This window comes from Odontesthes bonariensis, chromosome 21, assembly GCF_027942865.1.
Source record: "Odontesthes bonariensis isolate fOdoBon6 chromosome 21, fOdoBon6.hap1, whole genome shotgun sequence".
NCBI classification, from domain to species: Eukaryota; Metazoa; Chordata; class Actinopteri; order Atheriniformes; family Atherinopsidae; genus Odontesthes; species Odontesthes bonariensis.
The window spans coordinates 12,096,562-12,122,998 of NC_134526.1; the positions used below are offsets into that span (position 1 = coordinate 12,096,562).

The following is a 26,437-nucleotide window of genomic DNA, read 5'->3' on the forward strand; positions in this document are numbered from 1 at the left end:
AGTGGATTCACTTCTCCAAGGAACAAAAGTTACATGTTTGCAGTTAATAATGTGGCTTATAAGACATCAGATCATTTTCTCTGTTATCAGTAGCACATCAGCTTTGAGTTTAATGTTGCATTTCCAATCATTGTACTGTTTAAAGCAATCAGTAGAAAACATTTCAGAAACACAAGACAGTGTTATGTTCCGAAATAAATACAATTCAACTTCTGTACAGTAAACAAAGCAAAATATCAAATAAATTCATTAGAGCACCTGCACACTGATCAATCAGCTATTTAAAGCTGACTGATCAGTTGGATTGTGAGATACTAATAACTGAAATGTTTCTCTTTCTTTGTCGTTTGATTTTAATAAACTACAAAGCAACCGCAAGCAGGCATTTTCTGGTAATTAAGAAAACAAGAAGACATTTGTATTTTGTTGATTTTTTTTACTGTTATTTTGAGTTACATGTGTGTAGACAGGTAGCTAAAACACTACCGTGTTGAAAACAATAATCACTTCTTGAGAAGCAATAAACAAACAAAAGAAAACATTCTAGTGCTCAGCATAATGTAACAAAAATATGGCAGTAGTTGGTACATTTATCAACAAGGCACCAAAGGTATCAATATTTTTGTCCCTGCTTCTGTATGAGGTTGCCTGAATAACAATAATAAAAACCATTTCTGGATTGTGAATGTAGAAAATAATCCATCTCTCTGCACCAGAGCTGAAATCTCTAATCCCTGCCTCTCATATAAAGGGAAACTTGGCGCTTTGATAAGTATCTGAAGTGCCATAGCTTTGTTTCACTGGACAGTGAAGGAGTGACAAATGACTGCCTGTGAACAGGGAAACAATTAAGGAAGTCCTTATGATGAGGGGTATAGGTATTCATAATGACAGAGTAAAAGAGCACAACCATAATCTTTTAGTTCACAGAGAAGGGGTAACTGCTCTCCGAACCAGTCCACGCCTATTTCCCTGATGCCTTCCAGCTATGGTTGCACTTTAATGGAGGTGAGCGTTGAGGTCATACTTCTCACAGAATTTGTCCGTGAAGGGGATGCAAGTAAGTAGTTCACACCAGTCGCACTTGATTGGGTAGACGTAAAAGAGCACCACAAGGCCTGAAAAGAGACCAACAAACACCACCAGAAAGATGATAATCTGGCAGCGTTTGCGGTACATGTCCATTCGGCCAAAGCTGATGTAGGGTAGGAAGGCGAAGGACAGGAAAAAGCCAGAGATGAAACCACAAATGTGGGCAAAATTGTCAATCCAGGGCAACAGCCCAAAGGCAAAGAGGAAGAGCACCACACACAGCAGCTTGGTGAAGGCCCTCCAGGGCTGGGCCAGGATCTGCCAGCTCTGAAACAGCTCCACAAACAAACAGGCCAGGATTCCAAACTGAGAGCCAGCTGGACCCACCTGAGAAAAAGCAGTAGAGAAAGAAGCACAGGGTTGAAAACCCAGCAAATGTTCTGAAACATTTATAACCATGTCACAGAAAAAGTAATGTCCTATCAATCTTAACCGCATGTCATATGTGTGTGTGTGTTACAGATGATCACCTCTGCTCTGTAGGGCAGGAAGATGGCTGAGGCCAAGTTGCCAGTGATGCCACTGAGGATGTAAATGATTGAGATGCGCAGCCAGCCTGCCAGTTTCTCCAGGTCCCTTAGTATGGTCATCTGGAAAGCAACCGACACCAGGCAGTGAAGGATCCTAGGAAAACAGACATAAACAAAGGTTAATGTCTGATACCTGTCTGCACGTGTGCGAATGTGGGTGCAAAGCTGCATGTGCCGAGACGATAATCCCTCTGTGAAGGAGAAACAAACAGCCGAGTAGGAATGACTTTGCTTAACAGCAAAATCACTCTGTCTCAGTGGAGCTTAATGAGTTCATGTAGTGAGGGCACTTTGTTTAATTACCCAAGAGAGAGATAACAGACATTAGGATGAAGCACTACTATTCTTAACTGTGAGGTCAGCTCTGTGTACAGACTGACTGATAGCCTTAAACTGCACCAAAGTAAAGCTGTCTGATACAGCACATACGCTGACATGACTGCACGTGATGGGTTGGATCATGTGTAGAACATATGAAAGACAGCTGCAGCAACTCCAGCTAAGACTATAGACTTCATCGCCCTCTCTCATTTGAAACAGAAGTGGTATAAATTAGTAACTGGTTATTATAATTAATGTATATTGCATGTTATATATATATATATATATATATATATATATATATATATATATATATATATATATACACACACACACATAAAAAAATAATAAAACACACTTGCTCTTTTTGTGGGTGGTACCCCCTCTTTCAACCTCAGGTTCTGAGATAAAGGCAGAGCTTGAGGGTTCTATGCAATATCTTAGCTGCTCCTAGAACTGCGCTCTTATGGACAGATGTCTCTGATGTTTTTTCCGGGAACTGGAGCCATTCTTCCAGTTAGGGGGTCACAGCCCCAAGTGCTCTAATTACCCCTGGTAGTACTGGTGCCTTTAATTCCCACATCTTTTCAACTTCCTCCTTTAGCCCTCGTTATTTCTGGAGCTTCTCCTTCTTCTTCCTCTTGATGTTCCTGCCACTTGGAATTGCTACATCTATCACAACTGCTTACTTCTGTAGCTTGTAGACCACCAGTGTCATGTTGGTTAGCTATCACCTTTTTGTCAGTCTGGATCTGTAAGTGTCACATGATCTTAGCTCTGGCATTCTCCACTACCTTTGGATGCATCTCCCACTTTGACTTTGGGACTTCCAAACCATACTCGGCACAGATGTTCCTATACGCTATTCCTACCACTTGGTTTTCACGTTCCATGTATGTCGTACCTGCCTGCATCTTATACCCCGCTACTATGTAATGGACTGTCTCAGAGATCTCTTTGCAAAGCCTACACCTGGGGCCTGTTCTTGAGCTGCCATTATTAGTACCTCAGTACTGTCTTTCAGATCAGCCTTTTTCCAGCCACTGAGAAGACTTCTCGATATCAGCCACTTCTTCAATCTGTCGGTGGTCAATTACAAACACAAAGCCTTCGTCAATTATGTGTATGTGCCAAACACATAATGCCCTATAAAACTAAATTAAATTATGATGTTTAAGTATTTTTATTCCTCAGTGCTTTGTCCAAACACACCCTTGCAAACACTGACTTAGATTATCATCCTTTGTTTTTTTTTCCTTGACTGATTCGCAGACTAAAATGAGCTTCTGGTCAGCAAATTCAGCTTTATTTATTTTTTTTTAAACTCTTGATTTATAGTACAAAACATTGAACAATTACACATTCAAGGTCCGGGGGTGGTCAGCATTTTCGAAAGACAGAATATCATACACAACAGGTTAAAACAGTCTCACTCATTGGCCAAATAAGCCATTTCTGCCTTCGTTTTTCACCTAGATCTTTTTGGAGTCGGATTGAGTAAGTCATTTGCTCTAGGAAATGCAGTTGTTTTACAATATCAACAAAAGTATCTGTAGTGGGGGCATTTTTCTGGAGCCAACATTTTGTGATGGCCTTTTTACTTGCTGCCAGCAAGACCCTAAGAAGATAATTATCAGCTTTACTCAATCCATCTGGAACAGCTCTTATTTTTAACAACTGAGTGTTGAGTTCTTGGTACAAGTGTGGAGTATTTTCTTGTTTTAATTTTTTGTGTGAAGCAAATTTATAAAACTAAGCATAAAAAAATAACAAAAAAAACTCTAAAAATCACTTGAAATTAGCACAATCACATTTCTCATTTTTGTTTGATTCATTCGCCATTCGGAAAATGGCGGAACAAGCAAAACCACCGTGTCAGCATGCGACTCACCCAGCGTGCAGGAAAAGAGAGAGCCAGAGCCTGTAAAACTGATCTGGTATCTCAGGGTTGAGGAAAGGCAATAGACCGCAGACATCATCTATGCAATGCACCTGAGAAAGGACAAAACACAGCATATTGAGTCACAGCCATCAGACATGCCACATTTCATACAATGAGAGGAAAAACATGACACACACTATTCAAACAATTAAAGATCAGAAATTAAACACATGCTGCTGTACACTTCCTACACAGAAATGTTTGATGAGTAAAGAAACAGCACACCGTGCCAAAAATAACAGCTCTTTCCCATCAGAACTGAAAGAGCGCACAAAAAAATGCAGTCACTAAACACTTTGTACTTTTTTCTTTTGTGTGTTTGAGCTGCTTACTTGAGAGCAAAGCGTAGCCTCCTCATGAAAGTAGCCGTTCATGAAGTCACAATATTCCCGGGATGTGATTTCACACCTTAAAGAAAATAAGCAGCAGTTAGTAAAAACTGTTCATCTACCTTGTGTGTGATCGGTCCTGTATAAATGTTGCTTATAAGTTTATGAGATCTCCTCACCTTCCTTTGGTTCCAATGCAGCAGGGTCGGCCTGTAATGGTACAGTCTATATGAGGCAGGTTGGTATGGTTCCCTGTGTTGTACCGGGTACAAATCTAAAAGTAAAAGAAGAGGAACAACTGCTAACTTTATCTAAAATAGTATAAAAAAAAATATCAGTACACTCAGAAAAATCCCAATACTGTGACAAGTGTTACTTCCTACTCTGCTTCTTTAAATTCAAGTTGGGACTTGGGAGATCACTTTTAGAATAGTTTTCAAGTAGAAATGCTGATCCAAATGACAGCATGGTTTGGTTTCATAAGCGGTCAAAACCAAATAAGAAACCAAAAGGAATTCTGGAAACTTTGCTAAACCAAAAACATACACATATGTTTTATTTTCAGTATAATAGGTAATAACACATTTCCAAATGGGGAATTTGCTCGGATTTCCGTTTGTTTTATGCCGCTTTAAATAAATTTAAGTTATTTCATAGATTCAGACACAAAGGTCAACATCAGATCATACGAAATATGTCTCCTCTTTATGTCAAAACACTACACAGGCTTTAAAAGTACTCACCGGCCACTTGGTGATGTCATCAGGCCATTCATGTGGTGACACTGAGGCAGGTTCCAGACATATTCTGCAAGCAGAAAAAGTAAAATAAGACAAATTCACAAAATGTAAAACACAAATCTGATGTAGGGGAAATATTAAGAACCACTTGTGTCTTACCTGGGATCCTGATGGCACACTGAGCCATACTGCCTGTCTTTGTCTTTACCATTTAACTGTGGAGTGCTGGAATGCTTTGGCCACTTCACCCACACAGCTAGAGTACTCTACACAGATACAAACACAGAGGATCAGAACTGCCCACAACATCCCTTTATAGCTGAATTAGAAAGATACAGAATATCAAAGAATTGCGTGTGTTTACAGACCGAGCATTCCTCCTCTGAGGTTTGGACACAGCCAGAGCGATCGTTACGCACACAGCAGGCAGAGTTACGTTCGATAGCTCTCTTTTCCCTGATAAGATCATGCACCTGCTTGTCTTGTCGCATGCATGGAGAATATTTGGCCCCCAAGTGGATCAAGGCCTCCTAAAATCGATAGATAAAGGTGCGTAAGAAAAAAGAAAATCAATACCTATTAATAGACATTTAACTATAATTATTTGTTGCATTATTTTCAAATTTCTTTTAACACTCCTTAAAATATGGGGGAGAAAAAAAAAGTTAAAAGGTGCTTACTGAACTAGGCCCGATCCAAAAGTTCTCCTGCTGCACAAACTTGACATTTTCATACACACCTTTGTTTCTTAAAACCTAAATCAGATGATAAACAAACCAGAAACCGTACAATTAACAATAAAAGGAGTCACGATATGGCGAAATCAATGTCAAGTTGTCAACAAAGATGCTTATTACATTCTGAACCCAGACTCACAGAATCAACCGTCTCATGCTGGGAAAAGCCCACTGGTGCAATCCCATAGATGCATACAGCCAAGATAGTGATGAGTAAATGGACAAAGGTAATCCAGTATGTAAAAAAAGGCCTAAAAGAGACAAAGAACGTGTTTTTAGAAAAAAAATTGCTGCGGCAGTCATCCTCCATCAGTGTCAATCGCTGAGGGAGGGAGCAAGAAAGTGTTCATTAGACAGATACGAGGAGAGGTGCAGTACCTGTGGTCATCCATATCCTCTATCTGTCTTTTGACATAACTGTCGATGCGCTTGCGGTAGGTGCGGTTTGTGAGCTTTCCTACCATGCCCAACCCATAAGGCCTCTTCTCACGGGCAAAAAGCTTCTTGACAGGTAAAACGATACGCTGCCCACGCCGCTGTCCATTCACGCTCACCACCTCCTGACGCAAGGGCACCTTCGGTGGTCCGGGAGTTCCTTCTTTGGCTTTTCGCCACCCTCTTTCCAGAGGTCTGGAGGAGATAAAAGATCGTCGAAATTAGAAGGGTATGAAAAAAAAAAAAACATAGCCTCTCGTTGCTTTCTTGGAAAAATGTTTTATTAAATTCTTATTTTTATTATTTTGTACTTCAGATCACTAATTAGGAGATTCATCATGCAGAAGTTTCAGAACACATACTTAACATGGCATCACCTAGCTATAACATCAGATCAAAACCATTTATCTGTAGTCACATCTGTTACTGAGAGAGGTGGGGAAACTATTTTTCTTTTAATGTTTCTCTTCTTTTCTATAAAAGCATAGCACTGGTTTTGTTTACAAAACTGCAAATACTGATGGTTTGATATTCTAAGCACTTCTCACAGGGAAAAACTGCTTTCAGTAACAATGATCGGCATTAATTATTTTCCGAAATGTGTCAGTACAGTCTTACTGACTAACAGTGCAATGACAGCAACTCACAGCATGAGGTGACTTCTTTCCAGCTCCATCTTATCTAGGGCGCTGCCTGTCAGCTCTGTCTCATCCATCTTGCTGCCGGGCTCTTCCTCTTTGATGGCCGCCTCAGATGGGGACTCAAACACCTCGTCTGCGTATGTGGATAACTCCTCATGCATCAGCAGATCCTTGAACAAACAATGTGGTAAGAAAAACGTGAGTACAGGTGCCAGAATTCATAATTTGTTGGATTTATAAAAAAAAATTTAATTATACTTCTTGACAAATGAGTAAGTAACATAGAAACAAGAGCATACTCTGGCAAAGAAGGATGTGTCAAGTTCATCGGGAAAATCAACCACGTCTTCCTCCATGAAGCTGGCAGGAGTGAAGCTTCGTCTTTGAGCCCGTTTTAGAGTGCTCTCCCGAAAAGAGCGCCCCTGAGAGATACACACACACACACACACACAATAATTTCTATTCACATTAACAGCTGTATTCTCTCCATTAGAGGAACTCAGCAACAAGGTATCAATCATTTTTCAATACATGATTTTTCTGAATAGATTTTTGTAAAATGCCCAAAAATTGTCCAGAAAACCCCCAAATCAATTAATTAATAAAACAAAACCAATAAAGTACAGAAAGGGACGTAAATAATTGTTTGCAAGACTTATTTCCTGCTAGTACACTTTTATTTAGTATGGAATTCATAAATTTGAATTTGATCAGTTCAGCTGTAGAAGCTTATCCTGTTCACTCACCTTGACCAGCGCAGCAGCAGCCCTGAAGCTCATCTTTGCCACAGACTCCCTCTTACGACGGCGAGGCAGCCGGTTGAGACCTGAGCGGGAGCTGGTGAAGGAGCAAAGCGAGGCAGCTCCAGGGGTAATGGGAGTTTGAGGCACACTGTAGCCATCCACCTCCTCCACCATTCGAAAAGCCCTTCCACGCGCCAATGGATCTACAATCTAGAGACAGACATTTCTCACCTCAGGCATTCAACAAGTTTTAAATTTGACCAGTGAGACTTTTGGTCATCTGTATTTCATTTGGATGTATTCGAGAAGATCAAGAAAAGATCGAAATAGGTAAGAGTTCAATTTATTGAAAAAATATAATTAGAATCATTTTTCAATATATCATCCACATTTAAATGGCACATTTAGTTACATTTAATGAGCATTAAGAAAAAATGCAAAGCAACCCATTCTCCTTTTACCTTTTGCATTCCATGCTGTGAGGAGGGGACATATAGAGGAGGTGGGGTCTCAGTGCTGGTCAATGAAATGTTGTCCTGGCTGGGCAGATCCATCTCTCGTATCACCTGTGGTTTCAGCTTTCCGTAGCGCAGACTGCAGTGGCGGAGACTTTTCCTCTGCCATTTCTGGGTGGCGTCGCCATCCTTACTAACCCCGAACCAGTCCGCCGTTCCCCTAACACCACAAACACCAACTTTTCAACTCCATTTTTCAAAGTTAGATTAAATTATTTTAATATTCCAGAAACTATATGGAGGAGTGGGTCTGGCAAAATGAAACGGTGATTAAACAACACTTCCCATGTGTAAAAAGGTGCCCCAGACAGTGCAAGAAGTAGGCAGAGTAAAGGGAACAAGCCTTTGAATGTTGATGTGAAACACACACACACACACTAAATATCTGTATTATACAGTAGCGCACACTCTCTCACAGTCTGCATGTTCAAATAAAGAGAATAAGAAAGGGAATGCTGTAGTTCTGATGCTGCAAATTCAATTGTGACTTTCTACTGTTAAGTGACACCAGTTGACAGAAAATCCAATTCAAAGACAATGAGGACCTCCTTTTTTCACTCTGCACATTCCAACAAATCCTTAAGTATACACATGCATTCATGTTGTTGATGTTGAAGCCTAATAAGTCCCAGAACAAACAATGTTACTGCCCCCCCGAGGCCAGGATGTGGAAACATTCTTCAAAGGAAAGATCAAGGCAAGTGAGCTGATTCTTCACTAATTACAAGCTGCAAAGTGAATATTCAGTCAGTCAAGTTCAGTTCCATTTATTTATCACTGACTAGTCCTTCACCTCTTAAAATCCATGTCAGTGCCATTTATGATCAAGTGATATTTAGGATACTGTACGAGTCTCTCTCTTTACAGCCCTAACTTATTTCTGTGAGTGAGGTTGATTGTTGTTATTAACCACCCTTAGCTAATCAAGTACCACTGAAATCGCATCTGGCACAGCATCCTGCAAATGCTGGCAAACAAACACAATTACAAAGCAACAACATCTTGTGTTGGATTTTGTTTAAAAAAATTTAAAAAATAGCAGGGAAATGAGCCCCTCCAACCCGGTTGAGTCATTACTGTTGAGAATGCCTTTGTAAAAAGGAAATGACTGCTTTTATTTTCTGGTCTTTATATGAGACATTTAATAGAAATGTTTGTGGTGACATGACTAACAGGCAGCAGCCAGTGACAGAGAGATGAACAACCCCAAAGTATTCTGTGATGTTGATCTCATAAAAAACTGCATTTTTGGAAACTGAGCATGACATGGGCATGAGCAATCTTCTCACTTATCCACCGACAGTGAATAATTTAGTACACATCTTCATTCTAGCTGTGACTCTAACGCTCACACTCCTGCGAAGCACTATCTACTGTACCTGAGCAGAGTTCTGGAGAGAGAGTGGTGTTTCCTGATGCTGCGCCGTGCAGCCCGCTGCCCCTTAATGGGCACAGTGTTAATCCGCTCAAAGTGCACTCTTCTGCTGCTGTGACCAGCCATAACAGGGCCAGAAGGTGGCGAGAAGGGACAGAGGAGAAAAGAGAAAAGAAACAGGAAGTGAAAAGGAAAAATGCTGTGCTGTAGCCATCGTGCAAAGAGAGCAAAGCAGGCAGTTGGTTAAAGAGTTTTGTTTAGGTTTGAAAATAAAGGGAAAGTTAATACCAGGTACATAGCATCAATATATTAATCACAAAGTGTCTTCAAATTTAAAAAGAAAGAGAGACATTGTTGAAAAGTTTTTTTATTCTTATCATTTCTTTCCATGCCATGGGACACTGGTCACCAGTAGCCTTAGTTTAACTCAAGAATCTCATATACGCATGTGTTGCTTATAAAAGATTGCATGAAAGAGCATCATTTTCAAACTCCAGACACCTACTGTACCCCAGCAGATTAAAACAAAAACTGTTGCATGCTGTTTTGCTAAAGAGATTTAATATTGCAATTTTAAGATATAGTAGGAGCTAATGCTGAATGTATTTATAGTGTGTGATGCCTACATATGAAGCTAGTAGTTTACTACTTCCCCATACCTCTTTATGGTCTGTGTAATGGATGACTGTCGTTGTAACACAGGCCGGCGGGTGTCAAACAGGTCACGTGGTGGAGACTGAAGGTGAGAGGTCTCCACCGGCATGCTGATACTGCGCAGGAATCCCTGCCTCTTCATCGGCTAAACAGGAAGAGATGCATTGGAAAAGTGTAAAAACAAATGTTTATGACAAAGGTGATAAATATTGAGAAGCACATTCATTCAGAGAGAGAGAGACTGAGGGAGAGAGCACCTGAACAAAAGTAGGAGGCTCGTCTAATGACATCTGAGCCGTGGGAATGTCCAGTCTGAGCCAGGGAGGTTTCTTCCTCTGCAGGCTGCTGGTGCTTTCCCGCCGTGTTTCAGCCATGTTCTCCGTCCCACCCCAGGCCTGCCAGCTACATAAATGGAGAAGGATTGACGAAATTATTCATAAAAGCATTATTCTAAGAAAGTTAAATCTAACCTGTAAAATCACAATTTGAATTTAAGCATATTCTTTAATAATAAATATGATGGTCACAGTGACTTTCTGCTGTAGAACTGTTTCACAAGAGGGTGCTAAGGCCCCCTATTCTGTTCAAATGTGGGCGTTAACATTTTTCTGCTCACTGGATAGTATAAGGGAAACCAGAATGCTCAGAATAAGCTACAGCTGTTTACCACTTCTCCAAAAAAAAAAAACACATCACAGAGTTATTTTAAAAAAAGACATGTATTTGTGCTTGAGAGTGAGGAAGTTGGCAGTCTTAAACATAATCCCTTAATTTTCACTTAAAATCAAGCATAATTCCCCTTTGTGGTTAAAAGTAGCCCTGCTTCCAGCAGACATCCATCAGAGACTAATGACTGTGTATGCATTCCCATAATGAGGACTGTGGACCACAGGAGGTGCACAATAAACCTCAGCATCAGACAGTCTGCCTAATAGCTGTAGCCTTGTTATCATCAGCCCTACATTTTATTGTCCCACCACCCAACCTCACTTCTCTGGGTTTGTTTCCTGCCCTTTTCTGGATTCCCATAATTCCCTTGGAAAACTAAACTAGTTTGCCCCTTAACAGCTCGAATTTGTACTTCTGACATAGCATCCAAAAAAATAAAAAACTAGGTACTCGCTTACTGCTGATTCAATCATCCTTTCAGCCTGCAGTAAAAGGGAAAAAAATATGTCAAATTGCAAAAGAGCCTCTTCAGCTATGCAAATAAAACCAAATGAATGTGAAAAATCTCTTTCCCACCCATATACGACATTCTTAATAATATATCTTTAGGTTAAAATGCCTCTCAATGTTAATGTCACATATATGGTCACAACAGAGGTTTTCACCCGTCACACCTAGTTATGTCCTCACATCTGTTGTTAAATCTCAAGTTATTAGAAAAAAAGTCTGTGGATTCTAGAGACCACATCTGTTTCACGTTGGCATTTTAATGCACTGCAGGCTTACGTTTTAGCCTTTGTGATGATAGGAAGTGTTGTCAGTGCATCTCATCAGAGACAGAAGGAAAACTTCATACTGAGGGCAGCAGGGTTGTCACCAGTGTGTTAACATGGTCTAGGTGTCACTGCTTTGAAATTCATTGAGCTAGAAGGATATTATAGGATATATGTTTAAGATATTATGAGCTGACATTTCTGCAACAGTACAGTGATAGAGACTGCAACAAAAAGCTGAAAAACTTGATGAACTGGTTTAAATAAAACAAAGAACACTTTAAGTTGTTATGGTGCTAATACATTTTATTTCAGTGTCTGTAATGTTTGGCCTTGTGCACATATTAGGCTTTGATGGTGAATGTTGTGTGACCTCCAGTGACATTGTCTGGAGTGTGATTAGCAAAACAGACTGGACTGCAAAGTCAGAAACGTCCAGAGCTGGGGAAAAAAAAAAAAAAGATGAGTGAATGAGGGCATGTAGACGGCATAGAAACTTCATTTGGATTATTCATTCTTTGCCACTCTAGCCAAGTTATCTTTTATCAGTGTGGCTTAACGTACAATTTAGTTCACATTACCAGAAAAAAATATATCCTACAAACTCAGGAAGAAATAATCATAGAGCAGTTACTAACATCGGGGAAATACAACTGTAACTTGACTTGTGCAGGGCTCGTTGAAACAATAGCCTTCTATCTTGCTCCAGGCTATAATAAATAATATTTGATCAATTTTCCCATTAGTTCAGACCGCAGGGCCTGATTCAATCATCCTGGTTCCTGATATAAAGCAGATCTGTGAATGGGGAGGGAGCATCTGCTTAAGAGTTTCAGAATGAAGTACACTGGGAAGCGACATTTCCTTCATGCTTGACCTCTGGTTGCACTGAATAGTGCGTTGATGGCCAACACAAAAAGACTGTAAAAGTCTTGCCCAAGCAAAATTCAGTGCTAAAGGATTAATGTAGCCATTCAGCTATTGTTATAGTACCCAAAGGTCTGCTGACCAGCACATTATAAGAGCATCTGGTCACAGCTCAAGATAAACCTCCAACGTTCCACAGAGAGTAAAGCCAAGTGACTTGGAAGTCCGTCTCCTTCTTACTCTCTTTTCCCCTTCCAAAGTCAACATGGCAGCGAAACTGGCATTGGGCTGCAACTCGTGTCTGAGGAGGAGTTTAGCTGGAACAGTTGGCTTAGTCATCTTTCAGAAGCCAACACAAATATGACCAGCTTTTCATGCATTTCTCTCTGTGAAAATTTCAAATTTTAGAACTGAGAGGATTCGACTCGAGGCTTCTCATTCTCAGAGAAAAATAAACATTATAAGCAGGAAGTCCTTCAGAAGCAGATATCCTTGGGGATGAAATGTTCAACTCAATTTTGGGCAAATATCCAGACTGGAAGATTAGCTCTTCCTTGACAGTGCATGTTATCTAGGTTCATGTATGGGGAGTGGGGGTTGGGGGTGGGTGCGTGAGTGTGTGTGGAAGGGGGTTAGTGATATAAGACTGTACTATTCAAACTATTCCACCTGCCCACTGCTTAGCAAACATACCACGATGGTTTATCTTACACTCAAGGTGGTTGTGCATTTTTTTTTTTTTTTTGCTGTCTGAGATGGTGTATGGTAACAATTTAAAGAGTGTAATAGTTTCCCACAGTGTTTACATTCCTTGTGCTGATTTGAGGCTCACATTCTTTCGACCACCATGATTTAATCTATTTTCTCAAAAGGATTTGTTTTGACTTCAAGATTCACATCTAAAGAGGGAAATCACCCACATCCATAACTTAGGAGTGCACCGTGCCAGATTGGCTTCCTGCTCTGTGTAAGAAACTAATACGTCCCGCTCAATCACAAGACCCACAACTATCCTGCATTGATTGTATTTCATTCTGGAGCTGACACTGCCTGCACACGATGCATTAGGCAGCAGAGGACAGACAAGCAAAGTTAATCACAGAGGACAAGCTGACTTCTCTGCAGGTGCAGGGACGTCCAATGGACCACGATGACTGGGGTTGACAGGCATAAACAGAATTTCTCTATTTCTCCATCTGGGGAGCTTCAATCAATGACGTTATGTTCCGCATACAAATTCAGGCTTTTAAACCTCTGGTGCGACCTTTTCTATAATCATTTAGTAAATGGCCTGGAGTCATACAGTGAAATACATTAGTTCATGACAATAGAGGACCAAATGCCACAGGTGAAGCTTGAAGTCAAAGAGAAGATGAGTTAAGTTAATTGGAGCTCAAATTGTCAGCTTGAACACACTCTAGTTCTGGAGAGGAAAACCTTAGTGTGGATGTGCGACTGCTTCGCCTTGCGTTTGGTGACAATGGCAACACAGCCAGTTTTATTGTATTGCTCTTACACTTCAAACATGTGTAGAGGCTTGTACGAAAGTATTGCCATCTTGTTTGACATTCATCATGAATAAAATACTAATCTGGCAGTAGTCTCTTTTATATTTATACATTTTTTGTAGAAGCCTTGTTAAAATTTTTTAGCCCACACAAGAGGAGAAAATGATGGCCACAGGGCTTTCTGTTTCTTAATTTATGCATTATCTGCGTTAATGTGACCATACCTTTTTCCAGGGGTAGAAAAATAATTATCGAGTGAGTTAGTCTTAACATTCATTTGTACATTCTTGAAATCCCCTCTGTTCAAGGCCATTTATAATCTCAGTTCATGCCCTTCCCGCATTCCACAAGATCTCTGTCTGAAACAGAACCATGCTAAAATGGCAGAGCTGGAAACCACATGTAGTCTAACCATTATGGACTGGCTGGTTTCCGGGCACTGTGTGTGCTCTGCTGCTATGTGTTTCTCCACAGGAGGCAGTAAGTGAAGCCACACTAAGGGTGACTAAGAAAGCTGCATCATTGAGGCTGACAGAGCCTAGTGTCAAACCAAGTAGGGCCCTACTTGCTTGCAGGGGGGATTTTTGAACCAAGGTGGTCAGTGGAAAGGAAGGAACCCTGCCTAGCATGCGCAGTCGGATGGATGACCTTATTAATATAGGTAGTGAGAAGTCCTGAGACTTCATTATTGAGAGCTGCAGCGATTCCTGGCCTTAGGCTTTCTTTCCTCATTTCATTCTCTTTCTCTGTGTGGCTGCTTTTTTCCAACTCTCAAATTAGTGCTGTAGTATGACTGTAGTAGTAGTATCACTACTACTTTTTCAATATATGTTAGCAAGTTTTTTTTTATGTTAAAATATTATTTACCTGTTATCTTATCAAAGTAAGTTTCAGACTGACGTGGATTACACATAAAACCTTAAGGCACAAACTGGCTATAGTAGGTGTTCCACATACTCCAACAGTTAGTCATTTACTATAAATGCTTCTACTATTCATTGTTTCTTATGTCACTGTCTATGCTGGAGGCAAGGCTTAACATTGGAAACAATGGAGGGAAGCTGCACTCCCAAAGTTTTTCTTTCACTGGTAGAACTAAAGAAATATAGAGAAAAAATTGGGCTATTTTTTCCAAGGAAATGACACCTAGATCAGACAAACTTTAAGATGCAGTTGTAGAATTATCCCTTGAATCCCTTCCCTTGAATTCACAATGATGGTCAGAAACTCTTGACTATAAAGTCATCCCAATGAATGGCTTGGGGTACCTCACGCCAGCACTGCAGTAATGTGTAGTTTCTCATGTCCTCATGCCCATCTGCACATTCACTGCAGAACAAAGCTTCTGATCTTTAATATAAGCACAGTGTGCCTCCAACTGGGGTGAATTAAGATGCTGATGAAACAAAAAAGCAACTGATTTTTCTTTCAGGTGAGGAGAACAGAAACACAGAACAGAGACAAAGACTAAAAATAAATGTGTTATAATGCAGAGCTATTACTGCCAAGAAACTTCATAGGTTGTGGATGCTGATTTTAATACAGAATACTAATACTATACAACTATGATTTCTCTAAAGCAAAACTTAAAACTGTTTTGGTAATGTATAACTTCCTCACGAGCTACTCTAACAAATATCAGTCACTGTGACTCCATTTTTTCAAATTAAATATAAGCTGATCCACACATAAAGCTTAGAACCTCCAGCTTTCTGTCTCATTGTGCTAATTACCAATGGAGGAAAACACTGGAGACACGGCCACAGGTCAGTCATGCTCGACTGAGCACCAGTAAAAACTGCAGTCCTCGGAATTGACCCTGGTGACATGTGACAGTCTGTCACACCAAACCAGCACATACGACTAAAAAATACACATAGTAACAGCAGACATATCTGTCACAGCTGACCCTGAGATCAAGTGTCACAGCGTGCCGAGGGGCATGCATGGTGGGCGGGAGAGGCTGCTGTGACAGGCAAGGTAGCTGGTAGGCATGAAGAAAAGGCCCAGCAAAGAGGGTTGAAGCAGCTCGCACTTTTTTCCATGTTTTTGTTTTTTTCAGATCTTTTTTTAAGCACTCTGTCTGATTGTTCTAACAATGCAAACTCAACCATATCCTTCGCAGTGTTTCGAGAATGGAGTGACTGATTTGTACACAGTCCAACACCAGACTCCCTCACAATCATAACAGTGTTTACTAAGAGCCACAGATATGAATAGCTTACAAAAGTATAAATGGCTTCTTTAACAGCAGTCTGCATACATTTGGTCTACTTAAAAATCTTGGCGGCTATATTTACAATCTACATTTGGATGAAACTGAACCCAACATAAGTAACACCTTCATGCACCACATTGCTGAGTGTTAGTTGCGTTTTGATAAAAATAAAACTACACCTCTCAAAATCTGTATTTATCAAGCTGATTTTAATAAACTGCATGTGCCAACTGGTCTTTGTGAAAGGGATAAACACCATCTGCATTTGCCATTGTACAGCATACACCCATTCCTTTCTCCTACAAAACCTTAGATATTGCCAGGCAAGCACAGGAGCTACACAAATTGTGCTATATCATTTTAACACAAGACCCAGCCTTTCACTGTGAAGTAATATCCTGTACAGGAAATCAATATGAAAGAGAAGTGAGGCATGTTGTGCGACACAGAAACCATTACCACTGCTCAGGTTTAAGTTATCCTTCTTTTTGCCGTGAAGAAGAATGATAATTATATGCGTGGCTAATTCAGCAGTTTAATTATTTAATCATTCCGCAGGGGTGAATTATTTACAACTCAAGTCTCATTGGAGCTACTGGACATATAAAGGTAGCTGCACATGGCATTTAGCCAGGTCATCTTTTCTCTCACTATTGTTAACAAGCCTGTTTCAACTCACTACAGGAGATAGCAAAGGATTTTGGTGGAAAACTAAGGCTCACTTGGTAAATCTGTCTACTGTCTCAGTGCAGAGCTGTGTTTGTATCTCTAATCTTCAGGAAGCAGCTGACAGCAAAGACTCCTTCGCCATGGGCTATATGTCACACAGGCCAAGACAACCAATTATGTCTCTTTTGATATATAAAAAAGGAAAAGAACACTTGTGTACTCTCTGAAATCAGTTCAGTCAGGTACCACCCAGGCGCTTTGGGATTAGGCCGTTGATAAGCAGTTCATTTTAAACTTCGATACCAGATGCCTAAAGCTTATTTGTTTACCATGTAAGCTTATCATCAACTTGCTCAATCTACACCAGTAGCTGACAAGAGTGAGCAAATTCAGCAGCTCCTGAAACCTACAACACAACTTCACACTGTGGTAGAGAGTATGTGCAAGTACAGACACACTGTGTGTTAAGAGCACTTAATGAAATTCAACAAGAGTGTGATACTGACCTAACCTGACCAAAAGCACATGTTTAAAAAAGACTGGAAGGTCACATTTATGATGAAGTTATTTTGCTCATCGGCTTGAAGGAAATTTCTTAAATAATTGGATTTAGTAAAACAGACATAGATAATGCCATGACACTACAAATAATAGAATTAAGGCAACTAACACTGAAAATCTTTTCTAAGCAGTTTTACATTTTTACAAACCGTGGTCTACAGTCTCAGAAATTCAAAAGCCTTTGCAAATAATTTGAAATACTTTTGTTGTCAAATCAAATGGCCGAACTAGCCAAAGTTTGTCAAACCAGATTGACATCATGACAAAGGAAAATTTCAAAGATCTCCATTTACACTTCTCACCGTATGAACAATATTGGCATCAGAGCATCAGATTAGCATCTTATCTTTCTGATAAGGTTCAATAATCTTTATCACCCCTTAAATTAAAGATGTACATCTTTAATTTACGTACGTAAAGCATCTAAAGCTTTAAAAGAGCGACTGTTTGAAACAACAAAATGAAGTTACGTTTTCGAGCTACTCCCAGTCCTCCAAAATGTCTCCTGAGACTTCATACAAGCATCTTATTGTCTATAGCAGGTTTGACATTCTCTTGTTAAGTGAGTAAGAGGTGAATCTCTGACAGAGCATGCACTGACAACATGTGATCCCCATCTAAATACTTTCCAGCATGATATCAGCCTGAATCAAGGCTACAAAAGGCTTCATTGTATGGGCTGATGTGGACGGGGCTGAACAAGGGTCATTGTGCAGTCTGATCATAGTCAAAAAAAGCAAGAGGAGGCTCAAGTTTTCATTCCTCCATCAATGGAAATGGCGCACCAAGCAAATTCTCTGCTGAGAAAATTACTCAGTGAGGCACAAGGCAAGTAAACTCAATCATGGTTTTGCATGGACATCATATGGGTGCGTATGGTGGAAAGCTATACTGATAGTAAGAAATAAGATGTATTGCCACTGTCATCACTGTCATCTAATCAATCAACAGGATTGAAAATACTCCACAAAGGGCAGCCATTAGCTTTGTCATGTCACATCCTCTGTGGGAGACCACCAGCATGAAGAGGTCAGGTTTCTGCTTGTTTTACTGGGGAGAGCTAGAAGGAAGGAAATGCAGAACAGAGGAGGGGGCAATGTGTAAATGAAGGCAGGAAACATGCAGCAGACCGGTTGTATTCTCTGTGTCCGGTCCACATGACCCCGGAAACAACATACATTTGCTCACATGCACAGGAACACATCCACACCGCACGTGTAAACATACAAATCCCATCCCTGACCATGATAAGATGTACGTCACTGTGCGCCAAAAATAACATGCCATCTTGAGGCTGGCCTGCTGCACAATCCTCCCCAGCAGCAAGAGTGACCAGAGAATTCAGTGCAGTGTGACATCAAAGCTGAGATGTCTACTGAATAGAGCTGATAGGGTGTGGCCTGTAGTAGTGAAAGAATGTGACTTAACCGTTTTAGCATGGATTGAAACATGGGATAGATGTTAACTAGTCTTTAGAACTTTCCAGGTCAAATGATGTTTAGAGTTCCAACAGGTAAAAATAATTATTCAGAAAAATGTTATTCTTGTTCAGCTTCTCAGAGTATAGCAATCCACACCACAATTCAAGAGCCAATTCAAGAACCTCAGGGTCTAACAAAATACCCAATTTACAGGGGATCTCTTAAACAGTCTATTTTTTCATTCAAGTGCATTAGGAGAGGAAAAAACTAAATATAAAGAGTGGTCAAAGCAAGTTGGAAAAGTTATCCAAAGCAATCACCTTGCCATGTTCCCAAATGCTGCTAAATCTCTCTACAAGCATAAAGTGAACCTGCATGAATGAGAGAGGAACAACTACGGATGCAATGGATGTGATGTATAAAACCTATGCGTTGTGAAAAAAACATAAAATATTGGTGAATGTACAACGCTTATGTATTGGTATGAAAAACAAAAATACTAATGACAGATTAAGTTTACTAATTGTGAGTAGGCTACATCTACTTACTTCCATATGAGTCACCTCCTTTCATTCAATGCTTCTGTGGTTTTTTTTTTTGTTTTTTAAATAGACTGACTTAACCTTCATAGCAAGGTTTATTTTCCCAGCTATTTCATATACTTGCTGAAATTACTTAAATGTTTGAGATGGGTGCAACCTTTCATGCAATTTTGGAAAATGTCTCCTTGAAATATTTTACAGATGTCTATCTATAGTACATGTTATTTATTGGCTGCAATGACCATCACCACTGCAGGCAATACATATATGTACACGTGGGTTCATGTGGGCGTACTGTATGTGTCTAGCAGCTAACTGATGTGCACAAACTGAGTTTGAGCTCGGAGTATATGAAACCAGCAACTTCATCCTTCACCCACAATGCACATTAAGTGTAAATTATCACTGATACATAGACCTTGTTAGGGATGGCATTACAAACTTGATTCTCTACAGGTAGGAGGATTATATTTTATTATTTTTGTGGAGATAACAACAGCGGTGCCCTTTTTAATCTTCAGGTCCCTGTGTGGATTAGAGGGAGGAAAAACCATTCACCTTCAACACACAACGGATAAGTAATTCTAATAAAGCTTCCATATTTTAATCTCTCTGTTGCATAGGCAAATATGTGAATTTACAACAGTAAGAGACAGCAAACTATCATCATTAATGAGTGTTACAAAGTATGTCTGGTTGGGCATCATTCAGATGAGTGCTTATTAACAGTTTCAGTATCTGCTGTAGTTTCAACTGCTGCATGTGGTGGGATCACACAAATGAAAACAGAACATGTTGCCTGCTAAAATTATTATGTGAAAAAAGAATAAAATTGTGTGTGCACTGTGTGTCTTATGTAGTCCCTGACTTTTTCAGTCCACAGGAGAAATTTTTGGGCGAGGAAGCAAATGTAGGTCACCAGACATTTTGACAGAGAACACGAACAGTGTAGATTGGGGAGCAATGACTGAGGTGAGATTTGCCCCTCTGTGACAAAACAAGAGACAGACATTTAATGATGTCTGTGGTGTATTCAGGAGCAGCTCACACAGATCAAAGATTTGTCCCTATTTAAAAACTGGTTTGAATAATACTAAATGCACAACATTTACATTACATGCACGCCTTTAAACGGTTACTGTTCTCATGTAAAGTTGTCTCAAAGGGGAAAAAATCATCATTCCCTTAATGCTCGACTAACCAGCTCTGTGTATCTTCAGTCAAAGTGCTATTGACATGAATAAGATACAACCATACTAACAGCCAACTATCCAGACCACTGCATTGTAAGGGGACACCCAGGTAACGCTGCCATATTTAAGCTAGGCTCAGCGTGTTGTAAAACTAAGGATGTAGGTGTAGGAAGGAGGGAGACTGAAGCCATGCAGCAGGGACAACAGATCTGTGGAAAACTCCTGACAAAAGCACAGGAAAACAGGGAAGCCTGGGGCAGGTCCTTTGGGATAGTCACAGGCTTGGTAAGGGGAAGGCCTCTTCACTACTGATGTAATAGAAGAAAACACATACTCTTTGTCCATGGAACCAGAGTCAGTTTTTCCCCCAGGTCACGACTCACTCACATAGGGACACTTCAACAATCTGTTTAGGGTTCGACAACCTTGAAAAATACTGTCATGAAATGATTGGGAAATGTGTTGGTGAGGAGACAGAATGTCTGGTTAAGAAAAATGAGAGAAGTGAAACAAACCCTTGTTTTTTTTAGACAAAGTCTGAGAGTTTATAGGATTACATTACTTCTGATTAACATTGAGTTTGTCAAACATTCAGATTGAGTATGTTACACCATACACTAAGCCTCAAAAGAGATGCCTTCACTAAAACTGGGTGTGATCATTTGGGCACCATAAATGAGGGGGTTTACATCATTTTCCCTGGCATGCAGCATTACGAGCTCTGTCAACTGGCAGATGGAAGGAAAAGTTGGCAATGTGAGGACAAGTAGAAAGTATATGTGACCAAAGCAAGCTGAGAGCTGCAGGATCCCGTACTTTCAAGCATCCAAACAATGTCTGGCTTGATGCCACATCACTTCCTCTGACTGACAAGCATAAAAAAAGAAACATTACAACCAATTTACTCAAATCTATTTGTGTTAAACAATGAAAACAACTACTACTACAACTTAATACTACATTTGGTGACTCCTCAGTACAGTATTATTCTTTTAATATATAAAATGCTCAGTTTCAGTCAAAAAAAAAAGTATCCACTCTGAAAGAAGATCCACTTCCTCTGAAAGAAAAAAAAAGCAGCAAAGACAAGTCACAGGAGCCCAAAACACACCCTCATTTCTGGGAAAGTTGCTGGAGTGAGTTTCATGCGTGGTATGCGATGTTGGTGGGACTGCTGAAACTGTCCAGATATAACTGTGTGTGAACTTCCATTCAGGGAACAGTCCACTTAAGTATAGCAGTCTAGTACACACAATGAGGATTCAAAGCCTGTGGGTATGACAACTGACTGTGCCAAAGATAGAGGGGTGGGAGAGTAGCAGCGGGTAGTGGAGTGAAGTGGGCTAGGGAGAAGGCAATCCTATTTAAAACAGCACTCTCATTGCTTCTGCATCAGGGCTGGGATACTGTATCAGTTAGGGTGTTCCTTGAGCTGGCCCTCCGGGTTAACAATGAGATGAAGGAAAGTAAACACACTATATAGTGCTGCAAATGCAACAACGTGGAACAGCAGCAATAAAAAAGGCTTAAGATATACTAAATGCACTTAATTGTAAAATGCATGTACCTCTTGGAAAAAATGCTCTGACTTACAACCACTTTCTTAAAAGTCATCTTTACTAACAATAGCAATGGCCTGGAAAATAATTAAGCACATTTTAAACAAAGAGACTGAACTGGTCTTTCACAAGTTGACAAGTCAGTTGCTCTGCTGTAACTCAAGCCTGTGAGAACTTTGAAACTATCAATGCATCTTACTGGAAAAACTGCAATTAAGAGACACCTGGCACGTACATTTCTGTCTCAATGTGTCATATAGAGATGGGTATTTCTTGCGTTGTTTGCAGTCACACCCTCTGAGAGCTCTTCACACTTAAGGAGGAAGATCAAAGGTCAAAAGGCCGTTGCAGCATGTTTACCGCATGAGCACCGGCCTTCAAAGAAAGTCATCTTGCAATCATCTCACAGCTCTGAAAATGAGCTTTACACTGAAGTTAAAAAGCTTCAGACATCATGTCAGTAAGAACACAAACCATGATGCAGAAAAATGCCCCCTATCAATAACAAATCAATCTCTGACAGAGTTTAATGTTGACTTTGGGTGAGGACAGTAACATGGAATTTCTATGTAGTAACCTCAACACCTTTTCTCCAAACTGTTGCATCAAATGTTTCGAAGTATATTCTGTAAATGCTGATTCTTACATGGCTGTGTCCAGCTCATGATAGATGAGGTGCTGACTGAGAAAAAGGCAAGGTGGCATACCTGCAGATTGAAGGCTTGGAGGCTTAGAGGTAGACCTGATATAGCCCTGATGCTGCATTACAACATTACATCACAGCTGACTTCATCATCAGGACTGCCACTGCATCATGCAACAACAAAGGTGTCAAATGATTGGTGCAGCTGTATGCAACAGTCAAGTCATCAACAGGTGAACACTGTGATACTAAGCAATAATCTGTGTATTGTATTTCCAGAAAACCTAGCAGCCATAGAATGATGATCTGTACAAACAGTACGCAACTTCCTCTATGATCAAATTTCTGCTCGAAAACCAATATATGTTGTTTTGCTTATTTTGCTGACATCATGGCAGGATAAATCTGCTTTATTTCTGTTTCAAATTAACAGCAGACACAAGAGACACAGCACTTTTTTCTTTTTTTCCCCCACCACACAACATTGTTTCACGTGATAGAAAAATCACTGTTCTTTTTTCACTACTTAGTCGAAACTAATGAGCAGCTCCAAAATTCATGTATGATCTTTGAGAGTATCGGTGAGGACTGTCTGTGGGCTCTCATGAGAAAAACACCTGACATGATGTAAGTCGATGCCTGTTTAAGTTCAGGAGTGAAAACAGTTGTAACAAATTTACTTAGCAGGAATGCATGCATTCATATTGTCTCTCAAGTTGAAGAACAAGTTTGTTAACATGCCTGACTTCTTCAGCTACTGTGGCTTCATTTGCAAATCCACCCAGATGTCTTAAGTGTAGGAACTCCCACACAAAGCAAACACAGATGATGATAAATACACTGATTGAAATACATTATTCTGCTCTACAAAACTTGAAGTGATACATTTTTTTTTTACAAACACTGTGTTTTTACTGCTATACAGTCAGAGGGTCAATCCCTTCCAGCATTTTTATAAATCTCGTTTTTTCAACAAAAAAAATGTCCCAAATCTACTGAAACCATATCCTGTAGATTCATTGTGCAGAAAAAAAAGTGGTGTTTTTTAAAGTGGTGTTTGAATATTATTTTAGCATTTCCTCATAGACTAAAAATTAAGTCCAATAAATGTGGAATGGGCAGTTAAGTAAATACAAAAAATAAATTTTAACAGAATACTAATGGTGTTTAAAAGAAATAAAATGATAATACAAATAGAAATCATTATGTACTAGACCACTTCATTATATCCTCTGCTATCCAAATGTTCTTTCACGTGGGAAGAGGAAATCATGTAAACTTCAGACTGGCTGCTACAAAGGATTCTAAAGCGAGCAGGATTTAAACTAATGATACAGATGTGTTTGTGGGTTAAACAGCCTAAGGTTATTCAGAGAAGCATGTGCTCTGCACACATGGAACTGTTCAGCCCAGTGACGCGCATTTTATCTGAATGCAGATCTCTGGCGAGACAAACTGAATAAAATGACCAACATTCGCAAAGGGTACGCCCAAGTTTGGAAACAGGCAAACAGACGTGTTTCTGACAGATTTTTCCAGGATGAAAACTGCATCTCCAAGTCAACAGACCATTAAATCTACAAACAATGCCCACTGAGAGCAAAGTGACTGTGTTGGACTTTATATATAGTTGGAGTTAAAGTGATTACAGGCCACCAATGTAAATTAATTAATGAAATGAATTGATTGATTCATAAACAGATTCAATGCTTGCAAAGAGAAAGATGCTTTGGGATGCAGGGAAAGAAATATCTTTTGAAGAATGGCAGTGAATGAAGTTTGATTACATGACCACGGAGCGTGAAATCCTGCTCCCTGGTTTATTTGAAGGCAACGCCATGAAGAATTTGTACAACACTGTGCACTTGGCCAGACTGACAGACAGATACTGCTCCATGAGTCATCCAGGCATGACTACAGTGTGGTCCCCTCAACAGACATCTGAAAACTCACATACCAGCTAATCAACAAAGGCCAGCCTGAATGATAGACCTGCTTCACCAAGGCTACTCCCAGCGCCATCCAAGTATCGGATAACAACATAAACACTGAAACATACACACATACACACACTTTGGGAATATTCTCTGTAGAGTCCAGTTGGAGCAGATACAGAGGACGAGCATGACTGCCACTATCACACATCAGGGGCTTGCTTTATTGGTGTGATTACATCACCTCAAGCCATGACCCCCCCCCCCTTGCTGCATGCGATAACGTTTCAGGAACACTGGGCACACAAACCAGGCCATGTGCTCCTATGTCCTCTCTGCCAAAATAACTCAGCAGTTTCTAATACAGTATGTCTACAGTTTCACTTTAGTCTGCCCAGGTATTGCAAGACAGTAGTGTGTGTAACCTGTCAACAACATTGTAGTTTTTAATATGTAGGCTGCTTGGCTGTCCTGAAATGTTTTACTTCTGGTGAGTCAAATATAGACATTTCGGTGGCCTCTGCAAGTGTGGGATTTTGTGACTTTCTGCCATGAGTCATTTTGAGTCAGTTTGATTTGTGTAACGCAAAGATCTAAGAACAAAATAACACGTTTACAGCCATAGAGGAAGATAACAGGGAGGTGGTGTGGCATGAATATGCCACTTGTTCTTTTTTTGTGCACTTTTATCTCGTGAATTATGTAACATCTGTATTTATTTATACTGGTACACTGGAAGTGTGTGATGCTGGTTTTAGCAAAATCTCATGAGCTCAAAAATACATTTCCTTGGAAAAGGAGGGTGGGGCTGTGATGATGACCAAAAAGAAGAAGAGTAGGAGTGGGAGGACAAAGATGAGTAAGGATATGGTGGGACGTTACATGTTGTCTTGCATGACTGTTCAACAACACAGTCACTTATGCTCAATCCTTTAAAAACGCAATCAGCGTCTAGCCCCATAATTTTGGAATTAAAACCATTAGGCCTTTGGCTCATATGGATCTAATGTGAGTAATATTTCCTGAGCAAAAAAAAAAAAAAAAATTGTTTTAAGTGATTTAACAACTCACCCTATGTCTAATTTTGGACATGAAACACACTTAATCTCAATTAATTCCACTGACAAATCTACTAAGCGTGTTGTCAATATCACACGTTTTTGTAGGTGATTGGGCCTTAAGGTGAATTCAATGGGCTGCATGATGAGCGCTTTAAATTGCCGACTTTGACAACGACAACTCCACAACAAGCAACGCAAAAAGCACAGCACCCTGAGTCCTAAATATGATAAGAGTCACCTCAATCTAAGGGATTCCCATGTTGATCAGTTAATTGACCCGTAATTCAAACGACTTGTACACGCGCTTGTTTCCACCTCGATCACGACGCGTGAGCGCTTCTTCCGATTGCTGCCTTCCGTATGGGCGACCGCAGAAGATATGATAAAATGACAACTTACTCTTAGTACAACCAGCTCACTTGACTTCCAGCAGTAACAATCCGGTTTCAGAGATTCTTCCACGGCCAGCAAATTTCTGATTTGTCACATCATCTTGCCTGCGGCGCAGCAATAAACGCGCTCCTTTTCCACCCCGCAGATGTTTTCAAGCCAATCCCGGTGCAGTAGTATTTAATCGGGTCACTCTTGATTACAGCAGCAGCTGAGAGAGAAAAGGGTGATGTTGCCGAAATGTGGCTGCTGTTCAGTCCGGTGCTTCACTGTTACGGATAGAGCATTCCCACACTGCTCCATAAAGCGACCGGGTAAGTTCCCTTCAGCCGGTTGTAGCCTAATTCAGTTTGGTGGAGAGTCCGCCCCGCCCTG

General features: G+C 40.2%; 1 protein-coding gene across 4 annotated transcripts; it reads right to left on the reverse strand.

Annotated features, from left to right (window-relative positions):
* Positions 1-111: 111 nt before the first annotated feature.
* rhbdf1a (rhomboid 5 homolog 1a (Drosophila)) lies at positions 112-26,437 on the reverse strand. Of its 4 annotated transcripts, XM_075454161.1 has the most exons (20): positions 26,072-26,437; positions 10,312-10,456; positions 10,060-10,199; positions 9,405-9,512; positions 7,972-8,185; positions 7,514-7,720; positions 7,067-7,189; positions 6,774-6,937; positions 6,070-6,321; positions 5,831-5,942; positions 5,635-5,709; positions 5,323-5,484; positions 5,114-5,220; positions 4,958-5,021; positions 4,394-4,488; positions 4,218-4,293; positions 3,835-3,935; positions 2,950-3,022; positions 1,563-1,716; positions 1,181-1,419 (listed from the first exon to the last, which is right to left on the reverse strand). In XM_075454161.1, the coding sequence occupies exons 2-20, from the start codon at positions 10,426-10,428 to the stop codon at positions 1,265-1,267; spliced, it is 2,499 nt and encodes an 832-aa protein (XP_075310276.1). In that variant the 5' UTR covers positions 10,429-10,456; positions 26,072-26,437; the 3' UTR covers positions 1,181-1,264. The 4 variants fall into 4 exon arrangements, with proteins under 4 accessions (XP_075310274.1, XP_075310273.1, XP_075310275.1 ...); XM_075454159.1 differs by lacking the exon at positions 2,950-3,022 and having other exon boundaries at positions 112-1,419; positions 9,405-9,509; XM_075454158.1 differs by lacking the exon at positions 2,950-3,022 and having other exon boundaries at positions 113-1,419.